At 33.7% G+C, this 24,539-nt stretch overlaps 1 protein-coding gene across 13 annotated transcripts; it reads right to left on the bottom strand.

The window, feature by feature from the left end:
• Positions 1 to 5,938: 5,938 nt before the first annotated feature.
• On the bottom strand, positions 5,939 to 24,081 carry LOC122538950 (dynamin). 13 transcript variants are annotated; one of them, XM_043673472.1, is made up of 19 exons: positions 23,510 to 24,081; positions 22,699 to 22,772; positions 22,117 to 22,266; positions 21,836 to 22,039; positions 21,579 to 21,771; positions 21,291 to 21,500; positions 20,597 to 20,796; positions 20,331 to 20,476; positions 20,087 to 20,244; positions 18,523 to 18,549; positions 17,012 to 17,183; positions 16,685 to 16,930; positions 16,266 to 16,277; positions 15,292 to 15,498; positions 14,921 to 15,096; positions 14,804 to 14,809; positions 14,405 to 14,593; positions 12,668 to 12,763; positions 5,939 to 6,267 (listed from the first exon to the last, which is right to left on the bottom strand). In XM_043673472.1, exons 1-19 carry the CDS (start codon positions 23,671 to 23,673, stop codon positions 6,204 to 6,206), a joined length of 2,694 nt encoding a protein of 897 aa, XP_043529407.1. In that variant the 5' UTR covers positions 23,674 to 24,081; the 3' UTR covers positions 5,939 to 6,203. The 13 variants fall into 13 exon arrangements, with proteins under 13 accessions (XP_043529407.1, XP_043529406.1, XP_043529415.1 ...); XM_043673471.1 differs by lacking the exon at positions 16,266 to 16,277 and adding an exon at positions 15,820 to 15,831 and having other exon boundaries at positions 23,510 to 24,076; XM_043673480.1 differs by lacking the exons at positions 14,804 to 14,809; positions 16,266 to 16,277 and adding an exon at positions 15,820 to 15,831 and having other exon boundaries at positions 14,405 to 14,530; positions 23,510 to 24,078.
• Positions 24,082 to 24,539: the final 458 nt, after the last annotated feature.

Raw genomic sequence — 24,539 nt, 5'->3', positions numbered from 1 at the left:
TACAAAAGACGCTATAAATAATTCTCAAATCAGTCAATAAATCGCAAAACCGCAATCAGCAATTTGTGCATCAATTACTTTTACTCGAAAAACCCCTCATTTGGAAATCTATCGCGCAGCATTTATCTAGAGCATTTGTACTCGTTAAATTGACTTGACTTTCAGCAAATTGTTCTACATACATGTAATTCTGAATCCTAGATTTTGAAAAGCACTTTGCCTCGACACGAGTCATAAAGATAATCAAACCTGCACTTTCTTACACAAAGCAAATCATACTAAGTCGAAAATTCTCCGTCCGTTTCGTGTCTCTTCGCTTTCCAATTTGGAGATCGATCGATCGCGGGATTCTGAGTTGGTCAATCATCTCGCATGGCTCGCTAAGTGATGCACAAGGCCGAGTTTGGTAATCATCTTAGCCCGATTCGAGATCGGGAATCCGTCTGAAACGTTTTTCTTTTTTTCGAAAGTAGCGACGATCTACCTGCTGCCTGGCTACTCGAAGGTCGATGTCTCGGGGCCCCGATGCGCGTCTATTGTGCGTCTGGCTTGTCCCGCCACTTAATGCACACAGAGTTACGTGCACGTCCGTGTCCCGGTGGCGATGCGCGCGCGTTTCCATCGTAACGCCGCTTGCGAGCGACATTGAGAGAGTGTGCGTCCGGGAACGTGCCGAGCAGGATTTCAGAACAGCCACGAAAGTGGTGTGTGCGCTCCGCTCTCTCTCGATGGATTCTCCTCTCGCGTCGCGCTTCTATTCTGTCCTTCTTACGTGCGTTGTAACTCCTACGAGTAATCCTAGAGCGGATCCGCGGATCTCGCAAACACGCCTATGTGGAGAGGTTTCGCGTACCAATTTGCTACTCGTTTTCCAAATTTTACGTACGTCGGGTGTACACAGGGTGGGCCAGTAAAATCTACTTCCTGCCAAAATAAATTCGTAATGTCTTTGTTATATTATATACTTGAAAGAAATAATTTGCAAAACATATGGGAAGAAATCACGTTTGTACTGAAATTTAATTCAACATCAATAAAATTAGTTTTTTCTTATATTTTGTTTCAGTAAAAAAAAAAAAAAAAAAAAAAAAATAGGTAGAAATTTATTTATTCTGCTCTTTTCGTTTAAAAAGTCAACTGACAATACGAAAATACAGAATTTTATGCAAGATTCGTGAGACTCGAGGATTCGTTCTCCACATGAAACATGATCGAGTCCTTGATGCGTGTAAAAGTGGAAATTACATGAACAAATAAATAAATGAAATGACTGGATTGGATTGAAAGAACGAAAGAGAGAATTGAGAGGCTGCGGATATTTTCTTAACCGCCTTTGGTTGGCAGCATTCTTTGTCGAAAACATATTACACAGAGGTCAGACCCCGGTGGGCTTTCACGAGACCCTTCAAAATGCCCTATCTCGGCTGTGTCCTTGGGAACAACCGAAAAACCAATCGATAGCTTCGACGGAAGGAGCTCGTAAATTTGCCCGCTTATCGGGCGTATTATTCGTTGGTGAGGGCGAATTTTAACTGGCGGCGTCGAGAATTCGCCAGAAATTCTGCTTCTTTGAAGAAGCGCCGCGACGCGGAAGGGGGAACGGAGACAGAGAGACATAGCGTTCGCGCGGTACGTGCTTTCCAAGAAGCGTATTTAAAATCGTTTTCTCTCCGCGATTATCGAACCGCGTCCACAGGCAGGAGCAACTAATTTCTCGCGAGCAACTTAACACGTTGAGCACCGTGGTTCGCAGTCTTCGGCGAAATGGTACACGGTGTATTTTTTTTTTCTTTTCTTCTAATTTTCTGAGATATAAGAAAAAAGAAAAAAAAAAAAATTTGTTCATATGTAACACGCTGATTCACAAGACATTTTAGTTTCTGTGATACAATACGTAGTGTTTTAATTAAAATCCTTTAATTAATTGTTGAAACGTACGTTTTTTTATTTTATAATATTATTTTACAATCTTCTGCAGTTACAAAGTTTTATTTTATTTCACGATATAGTCGGCTGTGACGTGAAAAATTTGTTAACGACGATATTTGTTTTATTTTATTTAATCGAAATATCTGTGGCACTTTGTGGGTCACCGTGGCCCCATCGAGGAAACAATCTCAAAGTCAGAGGTGACCGACGTGGCAGTCGACGTGTTAAAAATACACAATAGCGAAAAATTTTAAACAAATTTAGTACACGCTCGAACATGATGTTAAACCGGATACGTATGTACTCTCGTCGTATGAAATCGCTATTGTCACGGTTGATTACGATTGAAAGGAATCGTGTTGACATTTCAGCATTTTTGGAAAAAAAAAAAAAAGGTCTCAGTCGGGAAGTCGCTTCGCGGAACCGATAAGCAAACTCGTTATCCGCACGTGTCGCGTTAACAAAGTTCCTAGTATCTGCAAATATATATCTCCTCCTTCCCACTTCTTCGAAAAATCTGCCCGAAACGGCGAAACACGCGCGTCCTCAGTCTCTGGGAAATCGAGCTGTGTAGGTCGTCCGGACAGTAGACAGAAAACAAATCGATCGTGGTATTAGAGGTATAAAAACTAACAATAAGCAAAGGCAGCAGCAGCTCCGCTTAACTCGAAAATGTGGCACATGTTACTCGCGACGTGCTACTCGTCTTCGTTCAACATTCGTGTCACCGTTCTGGTCGATGTTCCGCTCTTTCTGCAGGGTTTTCGCGTTGGACGAACAGAGAGACGTTGAGCTAGCGGTAGCAAAGGTAAAGAGAGACAGCGGGAGGTAGAAAGAGAGACGATGAGGGAAGGGAGAAAGAGAGAGAGAGAGAGAGAGAGAGAGAGTCGTAGCTTCATTTTCGTTCCGCTCGTGCGAAACTCGTTCCTCCTTTCGACCCGCAGCGCCTCCTTTTCCATTCGTTCGTTCCGTCTCTATTCCCCCCGCGTGCATGCCCGAGGTTTCTCCCCTCGAACGAGCAGCGCGACTGCACACAGGGTGTCTCGAGAATTTATCTCGCCCCTCCGAACCGTCCCTTGGTCGTCGAACCAACGAGAGAACAACGTTCCCAGCCGTTTCTGGCTCATTGATGGAAAAATCTCCGAGTTTTCATTCCGTTTTTTTAAAGGGGCCATCACTCGTCTCGCATCCGCTCGAATTGACGTATATACGTGTGTGTGTACTGAACTTTCGTCAGAGTAGTTCGCAATTGAACGTTTCGAGGGAAACGAATGTTCCAGCTACGTGGAATATAAATAGGTTAGCCGATAAATCCGAACGGATTCGGGGAATCCTGTTTCGTCGTGAGGCAATTTTACTCGTGCTTATTGATACGTACCAATGACGTTTTCCCTGCAGTTTTCCATCGCGGGGCAATTTCGCGATTTCACTTTGGCCGCGGTCGTGTGTGTTCGTGAAGTATTCTTCATTGACTCGTAACCTAATTTCGTACGCGCGCACGAAGAAGGAACGAAATTCTACGAGGCAGCCCCCCCCTTCCCCCCCTGTCAGAAATAAACGTGGAAAGAGTGTTCCGAAAGGGTTCGAAAGCAATTGCTACGCTATCTTTGGAGCTCCCTACTTCCCGAACGCCTCTTGTGCACCCGAGTAGAGGAGAGCCCGCGCGCACACGCGTACAAACGCGTCACGTGCGCCACGCACACACGCTCGTGTCCTTTTGTATCGCGTCGTGCCGTAGTCGTAGAGTCGTAGTCGTAGTCGTAGTCGTCATTGAGGGACGCGAACGCGCCTCGTTTCCGAGTCGGAGCCACGTTAAAACTACAGTTAATTCTCCCGATAGGCGCGTGGCGCTGCTGAACGTCGTCTCTCTATGCAACGTAAACGCGACATACGCGACGACTCTTCTTTGATAAAAGCATCGCCCCCCTAAGTGATTTTCAATGCGCGATACGGCGGCTCTCTCGGTGCTCTTCGAGAAGGAAATTACTCTTTTTTTCTTTCTTTTCTTTTTGAAGAAAGAAAATGGAAACACAAGGATGATAAAAAGTTCTCAAGAGCGCTAGATACGGATGATCTTTCGAAGAAACATATTTAGATACGACAGGCTTATCAGCGTTTGATAAAAAGTGTTATTATATATAAGATGTATATTATTACACGTTACATGTACAGAGTGTGCCGAATTTAAAGGAATTAAAAATTAATTTTGTTGAGACTCGGCGAGATTCTCCGGAACTTTATAGCGTTGTTAATTCAACTATTCGCCGATATCAAGCTTGATGGAATTAAAGATTATTTCTTATCGTATTATTATAATTAACGATACGAAATTGTCAGTATGTGAAGAAGGACGTATAATCAACGATATCGTCTGTCATACGATATTTGTCCGTGACTCTATAACAAATATAGCGTTTGATGTCAAATTTTCTTCTTCTTCTTTCTATGTATAGATTAAACTCTTGCCGTTTGATCGTTTGACCTTCTGTGTAATTAATATTACATATAAAAGTATGTATTATTATAAAAAAAGTATTTGAGAAAAACGATTAATTTTCATTGTTCTTCGAATAATGGAGACATTTAAATAAAAAAAAAAAAAGATTTTCTATAACCGATAGGTAAATAGAGAAGAATATAAATGAGACATCACAGAGAATTAAAACATCGATAGTGGGCCGGTCCGTTTGCTTGGCAGACGGCGTTGGCCAAACAATCCACAAGAAATGGTTAAACAATATCGTTTAAATGCGTGTTTGCATTGCAACAAGCGGCGGATCGAGATAAGAAGCACGTCGTTCGTGTATACTCGGGGCGACGGAACAGAATATTGTTCTCCTCCAAGCGGATCCACAGAGACAGGCTCGGGATTCGCATCTTGCATCCGTACGAATTCCACTTTGAGGCCGAACTGAGGCGATCGCTTCGATTTTCTACCATTTCCTTTTAACTGATTCACGGTCTCAAGAGTTATCTCGATCAATTCTATCGTTTCACATTGATAACTCACGAAACTATTTAGGTATGGACAAAAGATTCCATGATTTAAAAGAAAAAATTAAATATGAGTAAATTTGAAGTTAGCTGGAGATAATGTAACCGAAACGGACGAAATTGGACTGGAAATTCGCCCAAAATTGATCGAATGTCATAAGTAAAAATATTCAACAAATTTGGATTAACAAAGGGTAAAATATTTACGACTACCAAACTGCCATAATTCTAGGCATCACTTATTGTTAGATGCCCTTATTAGATACAGATACAAGAGAGGAAGGTCGTGAGATTGATGATGCGACTAAACACTGTTACAGTCTACGTCTAAAATCAACCAAAGCGAAGTTCGAGGGGAGCGGTGTGGAAGGGGAGGGGGGCGGAGGAGGAGGAGGGGAGGTTAGGTTGCTGGTTCGCGTGCCAGAGCGACATACGTAAAGCAGTGGTTGTGACGCAGTCAGGTGGGCCTCACCCGTGTGTCGCGAAACACAGCCGGGACACGATACACTCTTGTAATCTACATCTGCCAAGCTGCCAGGTTAATTGAATGAAACTGTTAAGCGGCTCTAAACGAATCCACCCTGCGCCTATTTACCTATGAATGTCCCTAGGAATAATCGTGGTCACGAAAGCGAACCAACTCCCTGTGAAAGGCAAGAAAACCATACGTATATATATATATATATATATATATATATATATATATATAAGAGAGAACACAAGCGTATAAACAGACGTGCAGTTACTCTCTTGTTTGTTCATATTCTTTTTAATTTCCTATTCTCCGTCCTCTCTCATTTTTCTCTTAATTTTTTCTTTTTTTTTTTTTTTTTTTTTTTTTTACATTGACCTTGTCTGTTCATTTCTTGGTCCCTCTTTCTCTTCGGTTTTGTTTTCGTGGCACAGCCTTGTTCCTCCTGCTCCGTTCATCGATCACGTTTCCTCCTTTTATTTATTTATTTTTTTTTCGATCTTCCTCTTCACACGGGCGAGCGAAGATGATCGATAATTTTTCTCGTACAACGATATATCAGCCGGGATTGAAAAAGGAGGACACAGATCTGGAAAGGACGTGCGTTCTGGTCCTGGAGAGGATTCTCTCATCCGGATCCTCGTCTGTCACCCACCTACTAATGCATCGGGTGACATCTTCCATCGTTTCGTCCTGAGCTCGTTCGTTTCTGTGTCCCGGGCATCGGCTTTCGTTTCGAGAAAACGAAACTCCTCGAACACTCCCGGGCGTGGTTGTGCACAGGTGTCGTACGGTACCATGGACTAGCTCAGTTTAATCGGCCGTAGTACGGTCTGTCGGGAATTCGGGGGGGAATATTGGGTACAGGACGCCTATAACACAGATAGTGATTAAGTACTCGGTGCTTCTCGCCAAAGTGTTCGCGACGCGACGATTGATTAACTTTAAACAAGTAAAGCGGTGATGAATGTTCGCGCAAACGTGAAATATAACTTTACCCTTCGAACGCGAAGATACACGATTAGATACAAATTATACTTAACGAAATTTTCAAATAAAATTTAATAACACGCCTTGAAGTTGAAAGAAAATGTAACATTAATAACATCTGTGATGTTTCATTTCGCGTTTGAAGGGCCTACGATGCCTACTATGTAACGAATTGTCTGCGAATAACAAATTCGAGTGAATAAATTTCAACTTGACGTCGTTGATGTCTGCTTCGTTATGCCATGACATGGTATTCATGTGAGTTTCTATGCTGTATGAAATTGGTGACGAGAAAAATAATAATAACTGTGTATGTATATGTATGTCAATGAATCAAGTGCAACAAACTCTTATATATGGATAGATAAAGACACGTAATGAATTCGTTGTGTAATGCAAAAAGCACAAACAAGTTTATAATAAACGACGTAATAAACGATATAATTTATGCGTATGAGATGATTTGCAAAAGAGAAAAGAAAAAAAAAAAAGAAAAAAGGGAAAAAAAGATCCAAGATTTGCACATGCTCAAGCAGTAGCAAAAACGCATGCAGAAATAGACGTATAAAAAGGACGTTCGTTTTACGACCATTTGCAATCGTTTTCATTAATTTACCAAACCACTTGACATTTTCAATCGGACCGTAATTTTTTAATTGCGTCTTTTCAAACGTCCTTTGGATACAGATAATTACGATTGAATTAATTCGTATATATAATACTTCACGAGGTAAGATCCTGGATGCTTCAATGGGTGGAAAAATGGCAGACATTGGATAGTGATTTCAATCGAAACAGTGAGTGAGAGAGAGAAAGAGAGAGAGAGAGAGAGAGAGAAAAAAGAAAAGAAAAGAAAACGAAAAATAACGCAGAACGCGAATACGCATTCCAGCGTGCGGGGACAATCAGGAAAATCTCGCACATTCTCTATTAAAAATAATGCTTGTTATTTGCACGCAACGGTACATGGAATCAAGCGAAAATTAGAGAGGAATTAGTGAAACATGTAGTAGTACGTGTCGATGATCGACAATTAAAACAGTCAACACATTAAATACGAGTGTTACAACAGAACTGGAATAATACTATTCGGCCGCAGTAACCGGACGCTAATCTCATCGGACACTAATTTCCCCAGCGGAAATGCGTTTCCGGTCGTTGGATAACACACGTTTCTCTCTCAATTTTCGTTCTTATACATATATGAATATATCTATCTATATATATATACACATACACATATACATATATATAGATAGATAGCTATATAGATATAGATATATATTTTGAATCTATGTTCTTTTCTATATATACATTTATATTGCAGTAAAACGGTGTATGCATGTATCACGCGCCTGTCGCGCGATATTACAATAATGAATCGTGTAAGGTGCACAATCCATATATAGAATAATTCGCTAAGTAACCCATTGTCAATGTTCCCGATGTTGGTTCATTTGGGAAATATTTTCTCGCGACAAAACGTGTTCGAGGATCGAACATCGACAATCGAATTCAACGAACGGCCGTTTCCTCTGGTTTTCCTAAGACGTAGAAAAAAATCATTTCTATCAAAATCAGGGGTATAACAGGTATAAAAATGATGACGAATTCACATTAACGGGAAGCTCTATTAACATTTTTGCAAAAAACGTTTCAATATATCTTTCTTTCTTCTTTTTAGTTTTCAAGCGACCTTTTTTTTTTTTCTTTTTGTCAAGGATCGCCCCATCGATGACACGTGGGTTACTTAGAGTTCTGCTATCTACGATTCGTCCCGACGTCGATCTAAATTTTTAACCATGTGAAAATAACGTCGGAGACGAATCCAGCCACGAATTATGTTTCCATTGATTTTTATTAATTACATATTCATCTTTATCGTTCATCTACCATATACCATACTCCGTCGCACGCGCATTCTTATTACGTGCAACTGTATAACGCTTACACTCGGCCCGCGATGTGCAATAAAATCACGCTTATTACTCGATGCTCCATCTTACGCAAGGTAAGCTTCTGTTTTCTTTTTTCCTTTTTTTTCTTTTTCTTTTTTTTTTTTTTAACTAGAATTCCGCTACATTTAAGGCTTTAGATGGAAGCATGTAACAATAATTTGTCGCGTGAATAGGATGCGGCGTGAAATCTCGATTACCGATCTGTCCTCTTCTGTACTTTCCTGCGCGATTTATTCTCTTCTCTTCCTCTCTCTGGAACCAGGACGATCTGAACGCAATTATGTGTTCAACTCAATACAGAATGGTGTTTAATAATCGGAAATAAATAAATAGTATCTTTAATTCAGACGAATACTATACTGCTTCGTTAAAAGATTTGCGTTTAATTCTGTAAGGTACGTACTTCGTTATTTTATTGCGCAATTACGTTCAGAATCGCCTTTCTCGGTTGGACGATTAAATATACTAAATACAACAGTGGTATTGTTCTATGTTCACAAGAGAGCTTACGTTTTCCTTGTTCTTTTGCATCCGTTATTGGTCTCTAAGTAGGTTAATGGCAACATCGCTAAACACGGTTAACGCTATTTTCATTGGATTTAGTCACGAAAGCCGAGAGTTTTGTTCTCAAAGACCTTTTTTTTTTAGGCTCAATACGCAAGAAGTATATTATCATAAATTGTACAATACGAAGTAATACTTAAAACGTAGAGATTTCTTTTTTCTTTTCTTTTTTTTTTTCTTCTTTTTAAACGAAAGTATCGATTAATTCTTAATTGACGGTACGAGCGTACAGAAACATCAAGTAGGGAATCGTAAAGATTCTTTGGTGAAGCTTCACGATTCACTGACGATGACAAACACTTTTTCACTTATCGTCTTTCGTTGTAATATCTGAAATGAAGATCCCACCCAGTCGAGAATCAAAAAGCTCTTTTTATATAAAACGCGAATTTGGAGCAAAAAAAGGTACGAGTGTTCGTTTCTCAAAATCTTTCTCAAAATAATTTAAACGACTAGTACCTGAATTTATATATTGCTACATACACGTTCGATAAACTGGATAAAAATTTACGAAGGAAATGAAATGCAATTAATTTCAAACGGACGAACATCCAGGAACCTGGGCATGCTTAAGAACGATTTTTCTCTTCACGTTTCTACTACTTGATATGCCCCAGTGTTATTGAAACGCTATGCCTCGTACGAGGCTCGTACATCTACTTATATATCTATCGTCCCCTTAATATATTCATAATACGACCTGCCTCGAAAGGAACAACGCTAAAGTATACAACTTTATGAAAATAAAAATTTTCACAATCTACCAAAACCACGAAAGTCTGACAGACTACCAAAAAACGTATAACATTGTCTTCTTTATCTTGTACAGTATACAATATAATGACGTCGTTAATCATAATATTAATTACAATAATTATAATTATAATGGTATTCACAATTCGCGAACCGTAATCGCAATCACCTTTTCAAAGTATGATCTATTAAATTCTGGCATTACGGTGCATAAAGTGATCTCAATAGACATATGTATGTATATAATATATATCTGTACAATAACAATTACAATAGTACCACTTGTGGCTGTTCGCGAGATTTCTCCTCCTCCATTCTGTGTATGTTTTTATTTTATGTGTGTTTATGTATTCCGTAATTCTTCTCATGTCTTCAATATCGAGCATAACGTACACGATGTAGTTCAATTAGTTTAGTTAGCGAATAGTCTAAATTACGGATTGTGTCCAGTGTCAAGAGACGACAAGCAATTCAACTCGCGAGTGCGACGTGCTTTCATTCGAAGTGCAAAATTTTCCTCCTATAATCTTGTTTTCGAAAAAACATCTTTCTTAACATAAAATATCGGTATATACGTAATACATAGATATGATAGTCCTGGAAGAGAAAGTTGCGGTTTTTTTTTTTTTGTTTTAAGTAAATTTGGCGTAAATAAATATATATCTCTGTAATGGAACAACGAATATTCTTAGGCCTCTTTGACATTGAAACGAACGAGTTGCCAACACGTTTTAGATAATTTGAAATTGTACGCCATCGAATTTATAAATACCTCTCTTCTGATTCGGTTCACTGAAAAGAGGTATCGCATGAAAGACACAGTGACACGAAGAAATGCGAGTCCATCGTCGTCGGTGCTTATTTTATTATTATTATTTATCCACGACCTTCGACGATTTGCTGTAATGAAAAATAATATTCTTCTTCCTTTTTTTTCTGCGTTTGTTTCTTTTCTTTAATAATTGCACTTCCATCATTGCCCTCGCATATTCCATGCGTCACTGGTCAGAGAAAAGTATAAAAAGATATAAGTTTTTGCAATAATATCGTTTCAAAGATAATATGCTTATCAAGCAATATTTATGCATAAATATACATGTATCGTAATACTGATAATGAAACTATCTGTAAGAAGAAAATAAAGAAATAAAATAATTAACATAGTATTTAGAAATTCGTGCAGCATTTTGTAAAAAAATTAATATAACTTTTAAACGACTACTTGAAAGAACCAAATATCAATTCTTGGTAAGTTTCTGCTTCATATAATGTTATTTAAAACTTTATCTGTATATATATATATTTATATATAAATATACCAAATATAGTATAGTGTGTTCTTGATCATCAAACGTCTCTATTACGCAAACCCGAAAGCACATCGCGCCTCGTAGATTTATATAATTATAAGAACGTAATAGAATACATCATATTCCTTTCCCTTATGTATGTACAAGTATAATTAATTTCATTTTCCAAGCACGGTTGAGGAGCATAGGAAAAAAACAACAAATACCTTCGTCAAATATAATGCAGCTCCTGAACGCATGCTGAGTGATATACATTCATCATACATTGTAACAGTATAATATGATTACTATTTTATGTATTATATATAGTATATAAATATTATTCTGATTCGGTATCATTAGTGTCAATTTTCTTTCGTTATTAGGGCTATTCAGAGAGAGAGAGAGGATTCGCGACTTGGGATTTTCATGCAAAATCCTTGAAGCACTCTACGCTATATCACATCCTATGTCTGAGCACGTTTTTTTTCCATTAATATCTCATTAGGGATCAGCTATGTATGTATAACTTTATATGATAGTTTTTAGTATTAATGGCTAAGAATGGAACAAACTGTGGTGACATTTCAAGAGGTAGAGAAACAGTGTGTAATGCGTGTGTGTGTGTATTTGTTAACTGTGTCTTGCGTCACGCAATTTAATAATTACATATACTTAAATTCACTCGATGTAACGCAATCCTCGCCGATTAAAAGTCTATCGATGGGATAAGATAAAACAAACATTTAATAACAATTCTCGATTATTTTTGCCCAACAGCATGACATTTTTTTTCTTTTATCTTATGCAAGTCCCGGGAACGAATTTTAACATCGCAATCGGAATTGGAATTTCACCTCTAATGGAGAACTACTCTTGATCACATTGTAGGGTTCTGGTAGACTTTCCAGGATACAGAGTTACTGAAGATACAAATATATCGATCTAAATAAACTCTTTTTCTTTTTTTCTTCTTTTTTTAAATATCTATCAACAAGAAGATCGTGTGTACGAATCTCCGGTATTTAATATCAATATCCAAAGCGAAACAACAATAAATTATACGTTATATCAGATCCTAAAATTTTTCTTCATCGCGCTATTAGAACATCTTTATTTTTTCTGGGATTACACAATATATATCATTGTTCTATAGTTTATGAAAGAACATTTATTTCCTTTTAACACTAAACTACTTTACGAAGTAAGAGCAATATACATATATGTGGAATGTAACGAAGCGAATTACACACGTGTTTTACAAGTATACAGAGTGTATTCCCTTACACGCGTATATTTTTTTTTTTTACATGGCGTTTTTCCTTTTCTTTAAATATATGTATATATATAATATCTATTATTTCGCGCACATATGTCGAATAACAATACATAAAGTTGAAGGCAACGTCATCGCTTATTAATCCAATTTTTCGGATCATGCAAGAGAGAGAAAGAGAACGAGAGAGCGAAGAAGATAAAAAAATATAGCTGGTTACAATTCGCAAAAATTGGTTATCGAAACACACTATCGGAAAACAGTAAGACATTGAATTAGTGTTCATTCTCAACCCTGAACAGTCTACCAATCTACGTAGCGCAACTTAAATAAGATTACCCATAATAATTCATTATCGTGGTTAGGAGGGCAAGATATCTCGCATGTAAAAAAAAAAAAAATGAAAAAAAAATGGATTATGAGACAGCAAGGGTCTATTTACTTGATCTTGAATGCATCCATCAGCTCGTTCACGGCGGCATTAGCAGCGGCCTGCGTCGCAGCTTGCGTCACCCTCTGCTGAAGACCACCCCCACGACTAAACATACACCACGGACACTCAGCTTTTACTACAGATCTCGTTTGTTTTTAATGCCTTAACAATAATATGCTACTGTACAGAATTCGACATATATATGGTGATTTAAATTAATATCTGCATGATGCACTAACACTTCAATTCGACTTTATCGTGCATTCACGAATGTCCTAAGAAGTATGTGTAATCTCTCGCGTGATTCTAAAAAGCGACAGACGCGGGAAACTCAGCGACGAGTACTCTCGTCAACGATCAACTGCTTGACATTCATTCAACAAAATGAATATTTTCAATGCAGGCACCGACACGTCCATCCCCGATTGCTAATTGACAAGACTCAAATCAATTCTTCTCGCTTTTTCTGCAACTTTATTATTTATCGAATCGACAATGGCAGGAAAGCAGCGATATTAAGAGAGTTTCAGAAGCTATCATCAAATGCAACACGTTATTACGAAACTTATTGCGTATTGTACTTATATATCACATTCTCTCATACAAGTCTTTACACCCATCGAAACGTTGTTCCACGAGTTTATTGAAGATGTATTTCGTTTACGAGGCAATTAAAATGTCATGCTGTTAGTAAAGCGAATGAATACTTATCCACCATCTGTGATAAGAACTCAAGATCATTTATTTTACAACGTCTTTAGTTGTATATACAGGCATCATGTACAATTTCATTCAACTAATTTACAATGAAACAAACGTCGTTCTACCTCTTTTGTTCGTCGCGAATGAGCTGTGATTTATTCTCTACATATTATTTCTTCTTTTTTTTTTTTTTTTGCCACTAATACCAATTAGATATATCGTAGATATATCGTAGATATTTAGTCTGTTAATTAGAGGTGTGCAATTTTGTAATGAATTTATCGAATTGATGAATTGCAAATTTATAGAAATTTGTCTAGGGCGAGTTTAGAACACTATGCTTTACAATATTGTCTAAAATAAAATGAAGTCGATAAAAAAAATACGGACAATAATCTCTTGGTCATTTTTACGAAATAATTGGACCACGAAATAATTTGATATATTACTGATATACAGAGTATAACGTGTAATATGAGATAAATTGCTCATCAAAGTTGTTGGAAGCTTTCTTTAATCTGTCATTGGTTATTTTTGTACAATTTACACACCCCTAATTAACAATAATAATTCGTAATATTTGCAGACAAAACATATAGCATTAGGAAATTGTATCTCGTGTAAAATATACACTGGCTAGATGCAATTGATATATATATATATATATATGTATATTAATTAGTAGCGAATAGGCGAGTTAGTGCGAAGACTTATTGTCGGCGCCTGCAATAGAAAGTGAAGTTAGCACCAAAGCCCCAATCACACAAAGCTATGGAGAACAAGCAACTGCAAATTTCTTTTTTAAAATATTCAGTGACGATTAAGAATAATTAAAAAAAAAGGAACCTCCATTTTGTACACAAGACGACCTTGACACAAATTAACAGAACGTTGTGCAAAATTTGTGAGAAACTTGACAATCGGAAGATACTCCATAGTACAGAGTGTTTGAAACTATTTGTTCTTTTAAATGTTCTCTGTACTACTTCACAAGGTACAATTCCATTAAATTAGATGAAAATTACGTTAATCTTTGGTACTTACGATGGTATAAGAGGAGGAGGTAGGCCAGGTGTAGAACGGGCTGGCGGAGGTCCACCAGGTCCAGGCCGGTTAGGAATAGCCGGTGCTGGTCGACCACCCGTCGGGACCGGAGGTGGAGCTCGAGAGCTAGAAAGAGGTGGTGGCTGTGTCACTCCGCGTCTTGGTCCACCAGGAGATGGTGGTGATAACCTATAACACATTTATTTCAAAATAAACAATAATCATTATATTTATTGCTGTTATAAATATAGAAAATATGTAATGTATTTTCATGTTTCAATTAAAACGCACAGAAATAAGTCTATAAGCAAATTATAAAAGTCAGGTTATTCTATTTATAATTTAGATTGCGTTTGAGTAATAAATTTTAGTTAATATAAAGAATGTAGTAACTCTTACCCAAGACTGTTTCAATGGTGTTCAAGTGTATGAGGCAAAAGCAGGCAGTATAAGATTGAAAGATATCAAATTAATTAAATGCATAAGCGACAATGAAAATAATAACATAATTATTACCTTGGATTTTCGCCAGATGCTAACCAATCATTTTTCACAGGTGGTGGTACTGGAGTAGACACTGTCGCCATCGAAACATCTCCAATAATACGAAGTGCCTCCTTGCATGCATGATACATACGTAACATTTCTTCTCGTTTTTGTGCTTCTTCTGGTGACTCCTCCATCATTGAAGCCTATAATAATACGCGTTCAAATACTCATTTTAAAATTTTACTTATACGATAAATTTGACTATAAATGACAAAGTGCAAAATAAGAAAAATTATTTTTAAATTATATTTAAAAGCAATAAATGTATATATAATAACAATCATATTGAAAATTTATTTGTGTGTATAAAATTATAATGTACTAAATTCACATATTACCTGATCACCACTTGCGTATAGATGTGCCAATAACTCTCCATTAATGAAGTCCTTTGCATTGTTAATAATCAAATGCATAATTGTCTTTGGAACCAGATCACGAGTTGTTTTTGTAACAATTTTCATGTACGAATCCACCAGATTTCTAATAGTTTCCACTTGACGTTCAAGCTGAGGATCCATTGATGACTGAGCTTCTGATCCACCCTATAAATATGCAAATAGTAAATTTCAAGCATTCGTTCAAGTTAAAAATAATGCTTAAGATAATGTAACAAGCATAATTAACAAAAATAAAAATAAAAACAACAGAATATTTATATATATTCTGTTGTTTTAATTAATAAAGTGTTATTGATTTTATGTTTAAATGGAAATGCTGCCAGCAGCATGGAATAAAATGTTCTCACAAACACATTTTAATCGTAATCGTATTAAAAAAGCAGAGCTGAGTGGAGGTGTTTTATATTTGTGTGAGTGTCGAGTGTTATGTCTGTATAGCTATAAAATTTCTACAATTGTACGAACCTCATATCCTTCCTTCAGTTAATTAGAAGCAAAACAATTTAATAACAATTGTAAATGCAATACTAAAACTTAATTATTTTTTTGAAGTACATAAGAACTATGCAAATTACGCAATTTATACTTGCATAAAAAGGGATGCTATTAAATTAGATATATTTTCCGAAAATGCAAAGAATTAATTTTTTGCAATATAATTATTGTCTAATTTAATATAAAATGAAAATTTATGAATACTGTTTTATATTAAAATGGAATTTTGATTATAAAACCTAATTGAAATATTTTATAGTATTACACTATGAATATTTTCATCCAAATCCAAAGAATTTTATAATAATCTATAATAATCCATTTCATGAAAAGCAGACTAATGCATCACACCACCACACAGTTAAAAATATAATATCAAACAAAATATTTTAATTACATTTCTCGTACTAACTCACCCGCTGTATATCCTAAAATAAACCAAAATAATCTTTTCTAATAAACATAACAAAATATATTTCAGTATAATAATAAATAATCTTTTCCTTCAATCAAAACAAATAATTAAGTAACTAATTTATAAATGAAAATTATACAATATGCCAATATATTTTTATCGAAGCTGCGTTACAAATAGTACACACGAGTGACATACGTCATCTTATGTCAACTGCGTTTTAATAATACTTTGATTTACATGAATAAATTGTGATGCAATTTGTCATCTTGTAATATAAAAATAAATGCGAGTAGTTATGAGACGAATGACACTCGAGCGTCCCTGAATATGTTGTAATATTTCCCAACATATGATATATTTAATTGAATACACATATGAAACAATATAAACAATACAATTATATAATGAGAAATATACCTCTCCTTCACCATTTGCTTGCTCTGTTGATTTTTCGGGATATACACCAGCCCTGAGGAAAGAAGCTTTCCATGAATCAACATCATCTTGAGTCTCACAACTTAATTCAAGCTGTTTATAATCCTTATAAACATTTCTGCCTTCTGGATTAAACAAAGCAAACAAATGACGTCGGGACATGAATCCTTGTTCCAAATCGCGTAATTTCAATCCATCTAAAGGTAACATGTACTTCTTCTCGCGTTCCTGAATAAAAAACATAATATGTAAAATTTATGTGATCAATGTATTATAATTATATTTATAGTATAATTAAAAAATACTGACTTCTTCATCTTTGAACCAAGAAATACTCTCTGACGTTAAGACAAACCAATAATCTCTTGAACCACCTTTCATTATGCCAAGATTGTGGATACACATGTATCCTTTACGTATTACTTGATTGCCTAGTGTATGACGACCAGATTTTACAGCATTTTCTGAAGACTGTTGAGCACTGTAACATAAGGTATAATTTATAATGAAATGTCAATTAAAAAAAGCCTTTGAATACCCATATATAAAATTTATTGTAACAACTTGCCATAAAAATCTGTTAATTCATTGTGTAAAAAATCTAACAGAATAAAAATTTCAGCAATAATTTTTGTATTAAATTACACAAACATTCATGTAAGTTTAAATTTAATCCTAATTATAAGTAATATTAATTCATTCAATTTTCCAAAACACATGTATTTATAATATAAAAATATTAAACAATGAGATGTGATCACAAAATGACAATATAGAGAGGATAATTACATAGTATATTTTTAATTTATAATTATATTTGATTGGAAGTTATAAATAAAAAATATACTCCTCAATTTATATCTACTTAACAATAAAATTTTCATGTGTTTAAAAAAAAACTAATTTTACCTTTACATTGCTTTAATTTGCATATAATTATAACATACAGTCACAACAACTCCATGCACATACTTTTTCATACAGCTTTAAAGTTAAATATTTTTGAATATGCAACCAAACATTATTTATAACATGTAAGTACACATAATATTATTTCTACTTAATTACACTGTAATATTTTTGCAGATCATAACACATGAAAAATTGCAGAAGCAAATATTACATATATTGTGAAATCATGTGAAAAGTGGTGGAACTAAAATCTGATACTGCTGTATGAAATATACGATTTGGAGTATTCATGAATGACTGTGGCAATGAATGGTCTATTTAATAATACATTTGAAATGTGCAATTATATACAAAATGTTAAAATCAAAATCTTAAAATTGTAATAAATTATGACTACTTTCTACAATGTATAAAACTAAATAAAAATATATAATCGATGAAAACTTAATAATAATTTATTTATAATGAGATATAATGTTTCATGATGGTTAAGTCAATTTCTTTATTTTCATAAACCACTCTCACATTTAATATGTAAATAATTTAAAATTATATTTTAAGTGCCATTCTTACAATCTATATAGTGTATACATATACATGTATATATAAACGGTATTAACTTTTTCAGAATGTAATAAACTAATAAAGAAATATTGAATAAAACTTATAAATTTCAATTTCATTCAAAAGAAAAAGGCTTTAAAATATACTAGAAAAATAGTTTTCAATCTTTTGCTACATGGGAAATAAATTCAATATTGCTTATTAAAATTTTTGTTTTTTATTATAAAACTTAAAACTAGAGAAAGTCAAATGAAAAATAAGCATAACAAATTAAGAGCGTGATAATAGAAAAAGAAGAAAAATGTAGTGTAAATTTTTGTTCCAATGTACTTTATAATTCTTACCTTGCGTTATGGCTACTGGCTGCCGCGCTGCCGATATAATTAAATAATTTTCTTTAATTGCGAAGTATACAGTATCAATGAATGAAAACAAATGTCAGGAAATGTGTATATGCCACTTAGTTCAAGGGAAGACATACATTCGTTAATACAATAAGTATAAAAAAAGTGAAAAATATTGTCAACAAACTGTTGATAATCATAGATAGTTTCTTACATTAAGTATGCCTTACCTTTTAATGACATAAAAAACTTTATAAAAAATAGAATATTCTTATTTCTTATTTCAATTATTGTAAACTATATAATAGGAAACTACTATATAAATTTTTTCTATAATTCACATAACATGATTTAAGAAATTAAAAATATTATTATTGAATATGGAACAAAAATTGAACTCAAATCATAATCATATCAATATTTTATTAATATCTGATACTTTTTTCTCTTTTGAATCTACTTCGCGATATCTTTGAGAACTAACTTTTAAAATGTAGAAGTGTTAAATAAGTAAAATATAAAAATGAATAAAATTTATGTTTGCTAGAGAGAATTAAATTATTGTAAATATGCATAGTACAAAGAGAAAAAATGTGAGATACAATTTCATATGACAATATATGTGACACAATGTGTCATACAGATGTACACGAGAAGTAAAGAAAATAGCATTAAATTCTACTATTTATTAATGATACTAAAAATGTGTGCCTTAGCTTTAAAAAAACAAAATAAACTAATAGTATTTGCTAGTTTAAAGCTTGCAATATAAACTGATTTTGGCAAAGCATGCATTGATTGTAGAATATACCGCATAAACCTGATTATAAAAGTCATATAAATGTAATTAAATATATATTAGTTATGTCAAATACGTTTTCCAATATAAATTTTTACATTCTGAATCATACTACTTCAGGGAAATACGGTATAAATGTATTATATACATTGATATGTTTTTTATATATAATAAAATACAAATCAACATATATAATTTCTAATTTGCATAAAAAGAATTTGCAAGCAAACTAATATATCTAACAGTATATTTAATCAATGAATTTTCTCATCACTTTTCTTTCAACTCATAAAAAAGCTTAAATTATAACCATAATGAAACTAATGAAACTAGTTTTCGAAAATATGTTTATATTTAGTAAAGCACATTGTCATTATGTGAACTATACTGTGTGTTGAATTTACATTTGTCATGCAAAATAGAATTCATTACTGCAAATTGGAATTTTCCAAAAATAATAATTTAACATGTACAGCGAATAGAAATTAAATATTTTATTTTATTCGAGTAATTTATAGTTAATAAAAGTATTTGTTATTATATCTTTTAAATATTATGTTTTACAAATTTATTATATAAAAATGTCGTGTAGTAAATTTTGTGAATACAAATATAATAAAATTTATAGCTGCAGTCATGAATATAATAAGAGCAACATATAGCGCTAGATGTGCGTTTGTTAAAAATTAAATTCTCGTATTATGTTATTTCGTTTAACTTTGCTAAATAGCTACAAAGACATGTAACAAAATGCAGGTAACTTACTTGGCAAAACCAATAAAATCTTCGTGATTTGTATTCATATAAGCAAGTTCACAATCAACCAAGAGTATCAATTGTTCTTTACACAATTGTTCTCGTTGTCTGACATAAGTAGTTATAATACGTTCCGTTTCTTCTCTTAATCTAGGATAACGTGACATCTGTAACATAAAATATAAATTATGTTAAAAATATGTCATTAGGAAAAAAAAAAGTTCAGAAGTAAAAGTCTTATAATTTTACCCACCCTGTCAGTACAAATGCGTACAACATTACTGAGTTCCTGTACAACTAAATCCACACACTTCAGACTAGGTTCTTTGAGTCTATTGATTTGTTTCTTGACTATTGCCTCAAAGGCCATATCAGGAGTAAACAAACCTACTCTGATACCTATGACATTATATTATTGTTAATAACTTATTTTTAAAATCATAACAGCACTTATTTATCTTCATATGTGCAAAACAAAATCACAATGATAAGACTATTATTATTGAAATAATCATTTACCATGAATATTCCTAATCGCAAAAGCAATTTCTCTTCTCAATTCTTTTTCATCAAATTCCATTTTAACTATTTCAAATGGAAAACGTTCATGGAATAATCTGTTTATTTTAGCACCTCCACTAAGCTCCATTGTATTGATTTGTGCAGATCCTGAACCTTCTATAGTCCTTTCAAAATCTGACTGAAGTTGTTGTATCATCCTTAAAAATGTTTTTCTTTCAATCAATGCATAAACAAGCACTAAACCTCAATATTAATTATATGGGCAGAGAGTCATGATATTTAGTAAAGTCAAATAAATTCTACATGATTCATTAATACATTAAAATCTTTAATGTTAGTGAAAATCTTTGTTATTTTTCACTCTTTAATTGGTTATACAATTTTCATGCAAATAATGCACACATGAAAAAAAAAATATGATACCTACAGAAACATTTGAATTGATCTGAAAAATAAGAATAAAAACTCTAAAATGTCAAGACCCTCCACCCATAATGTATTTGAAAAAAAAACTGCAGAAGTAAATTAGTTTATAAGATATTTATGACTCTATTATAGAATATACTACATAATTTGTTATGGAATGTACCATTCTTTTCATTGAAATTATTTTATGATAACAGTTACCAATATCACAGAAATTATGAATTTACATATAATAATATACATAAAAAAGAAAAAAAATACTTACTGCAACATAGCTTTAGTTTTTATGGCAGGATCATCAGGTCTGAAATGTTTGTACTGTTCCACATCCTTCTCCAATGTAAGTAATTGTTTTTGTAATCTATCTCTTAGTGCTGGTAAAGTATCCCTGATATGATTTGTTAATTGCTGATTTAAAACACGTTGCAAATATGGTGTTCCTAATCTATCTGCCAAGTGTCGATAAGATGGATGGCTAGTGTATACAGAAAAAAATATGTTAGATACTTCGATAAAAAAAATTGATCAAAGAACAATTATTCTTTTATTATACCTCAAGAAAAATTTTCTTTCTGCCGCTAGAGCATTTTTTATATCTTTTCGACCTTCTATGTCTTTTTGACTTCTATTAACAACACCTATATAGCCACGTCTTAGAGGTAATAATTTATTTTCCAAAATATCTCTTGCATCAGTACCGTCATCCATAAGATCCAATTTTGTAATAACACCAATTGTACGAACACCTTAAAAAATTTACAATATAAATAATTTGTTAATATTAAGTGTCAAATATTTAAAAATATGTACCTTGAGGATCTACTTCTTTAGCAAGTTTAAGAGCATCACTGTTTGCCAAATCAGTATTTGCTGGCGTTACTGCCAATATAAGACAATTTTCTCTTTTAATAAACTGAAAAATCATGCCTTTAATTTGAGCTTCTATATCTGCTGGTTGATCTCCAATTGGTACTTTTGTGAGGCCAGGTAAATCAATCAATGTCAAGTTTAGAACTAATAACAATAAATATTTTGATAAAGTTATTAACATAGAGCAATATAAAATATAATATTTAAAAAACTGTATTTACCATTAGGCGAATATACTCTTAAATTTATTGGTATATTAGAAATGCCCTTATTGCTGCCTGTAACTCTGTCTGTTTCAGCTTCAATTTCCTTCCGTACTTCATCAAAATCCACAAACTTTTTACCTTTACAATGTAAAAACTCAGCAAATTCTATAATAAAGACATAATTTACTTTATAATATGTGTTTTCTAAATAATATCTTGTTAAAACATTTTTAATTGTTTGACTGCATAGTGAAACTGATAATATTTGTGATTTCCCGCTTATCAAAAGTTCATTGTTACAGGAAATGTGATAATTTTGTGGACAACAAAATTAGAGATAAATAATACTAAATTTTATAAAAAATATCAAGGGATTAAATTTTACATTAAATTTGTACTTAATATTTCTTAGAAGAAAATAATATATAATATGTAAACAATTTAGAACATGTAATAAAATAATTATGTTGTTTATGCTATAGCTGCAGTATTATAATCTAATTCTTAAAAACAATTTACAATGAAATGAACATTAAATATTGTTTTATATTTGCAATATAAAAAATTGTTATAATCATTTTATCTATGATGACTCACCAGTTGTACTATTAATCAGTTGTAAGATAAGTGGTCGTCTGGTTACAATACCAGATCCTCTAGGTAAGAAGTCTCTGAAAATAAAAAAAATATTATTTTTATCTAATGATTTGATATTATTCTTATCTAATGATATCATGTAATATGAATGTAATATTTCAAAACATTTGAATGTAATATTTCTCTTTCCAAATATTGAAATTTGAAAAATTACTGAAAAATGTGTTAGAAATTATCTCATAACTATTATACTTTTCTGTTTAAAAACATTTATGATTTTTCTTAATTGTACAAATTAAATGCAATCGCTGTCCTATTGTTTAATAAAACCAACATAAAAATTTGAAATACGCTGAAATTGCAAGTAAATTGAAACTAAAAAACAAAAATTAAAGAGGACTAAGTTAATAAAATATAACACTAAGCGGCTTAAATCGAGAACAATTGAATTAATAATTTTCCTCGTTACACGTGCGTAGTTCAAGTAATTTAGCAGAAGGTTAAATATCACCAGTAACGGAAAAAAATAACCATTTGACAGGTCACTGTGTAGGCGGCCTCAAATCATAAAGATATACATAGTTAATTTTGATGTCACGATCGATAGATTAAAATAGTTAACATAAAGGGGTATAGAAAAGAGGGACAGTCAAATTAATATAACTGACGACCAGTGTCAAAATTATAATGCGGCGTAGTTCGCCACGCCTTTTTAATCAAATAGTTTGAACAGTCTCCTAGATTCTCAAAAAGCATTAGAAAGCATTCTACAAGCGAAGAAAGACAGAATGACAGAACGTGAGATACTTACTTTCCGACAAAATTTTCGAGAACGGAACTTTTTCCTGCGCTCTGACCACCTACCACCGCAATCTGTGGTAAATCGAGCTGCATGTGCACCCCAAGTTGTGTAAATGCATCTTGGAGCTTGTTCACGATCGGAATCAATTGTTCCATACCCACGTTCCCTGCCATTTTGTTGAGGCTGTTCTCTCACTGGCCCAAGAACACGATCGTTTTCAGTTTTACGGCTGTGTCCTGTGGGCGACACCGAGCTGCCACCACTTCCACGCACAACCGTCGAGGGTAGCTGCCAGAGATGATCCTATCCGTTTTCGTGAAACACGCACTACCAAAATGGCCGATTTCACGAAGGCACGTTGCTGCACATCGAATTTCACCACATTTTTTACAAAACTCGCGATCACGCACGAACCATAAACCAGAGATGTCAGCCGCTGGCCTACTGCGAGAAAGTCATACCACGAACACTCACAGCCGCTGCGTTCACATAAATGAGATCCAGCGTACGAATTGAAGAAACGTAACGTTTCAATCGATAATCGAAGCGTGCGCACAAGCGCTTTCGTTGTGACCCACTTTTCATCGCAAGATAAAATCCATATCGTCCTCTTGCAGCTGACCTTTTTTCACGTCCTACGGCGATTTCCTATCAAAGGAAGTCGAAATTATACATTTTACAGTTCGCAGGATCTTCTCATGGCAAATCATCATTTTCTTCTGGAATCCATCTCTTCATTTCGAATATTACGCGGCAAATGCTTTTATTGGCGGGGGATATTTACGATTGTTAAGAAAATAGACAGCAACCAATAAAAATACCGAGATCCTATCTGTTATACTTGTAAAATCGATAGTTAAGCAGTCATTATCGATAGTAGAATATTTAATCTTTTTGTAAAATAATTATGTATAATACGTAAATTTGTCAATAATGCACATTATATCATTGTAATTATTCATCGAAGGAAGTAATGCATGTTATAATGATTTGCCTCTTGTTGTTAGCATTGCATCGGTATTTTAATATTCCTCTATAT

Source organism: Frieseomelitta varia, unplaced genomic scaffold, assembly GCF_011392965.1.
Source record: "Frieseomelitta varia isolate USP_RPSP 00005682 unplaced genomic scaffold, Fvar_1.2 scaffold_182, whole genome shotgun sequence".
Lineage (NCBI taxonomy): Eukaryota > Metazoa > Arthropoda > Insecta > Hymenoptera > Apidae > Frieseomelitta > Frieseomelitta varia.
The sequence above is the reverse complement of the archived record's forward strand: the minus strand, read 5'-3'. Positions and strand labels throughout refer to the sequence as shown.

Excerpts from the sequence above, each read along its gene's own strand:
- LOC122538950 (XM_043673472.1), bottom strand. The coding sequence starts at position 23,673 with ATGGCAGGGAACGTGGGTATGGAACAATTGATTCCGATCGTGAACAAG. Across the intron at positions 21,772-21,835 it reads TAAAGAAGTAGATCCTCAAG|GTGTTCGTACAATTGGTGTT; the intron begins GTACATATTTTT and ends AAATTTTTTAAG. Across the intron at positions 12,764-14,404 it reads CCTCCTCCTCTTATACCATC|TCGTGGGGGTGGTCTTCAGC; the intron begins GTAAGTACCAAA and ends GTGTATGTTTAG.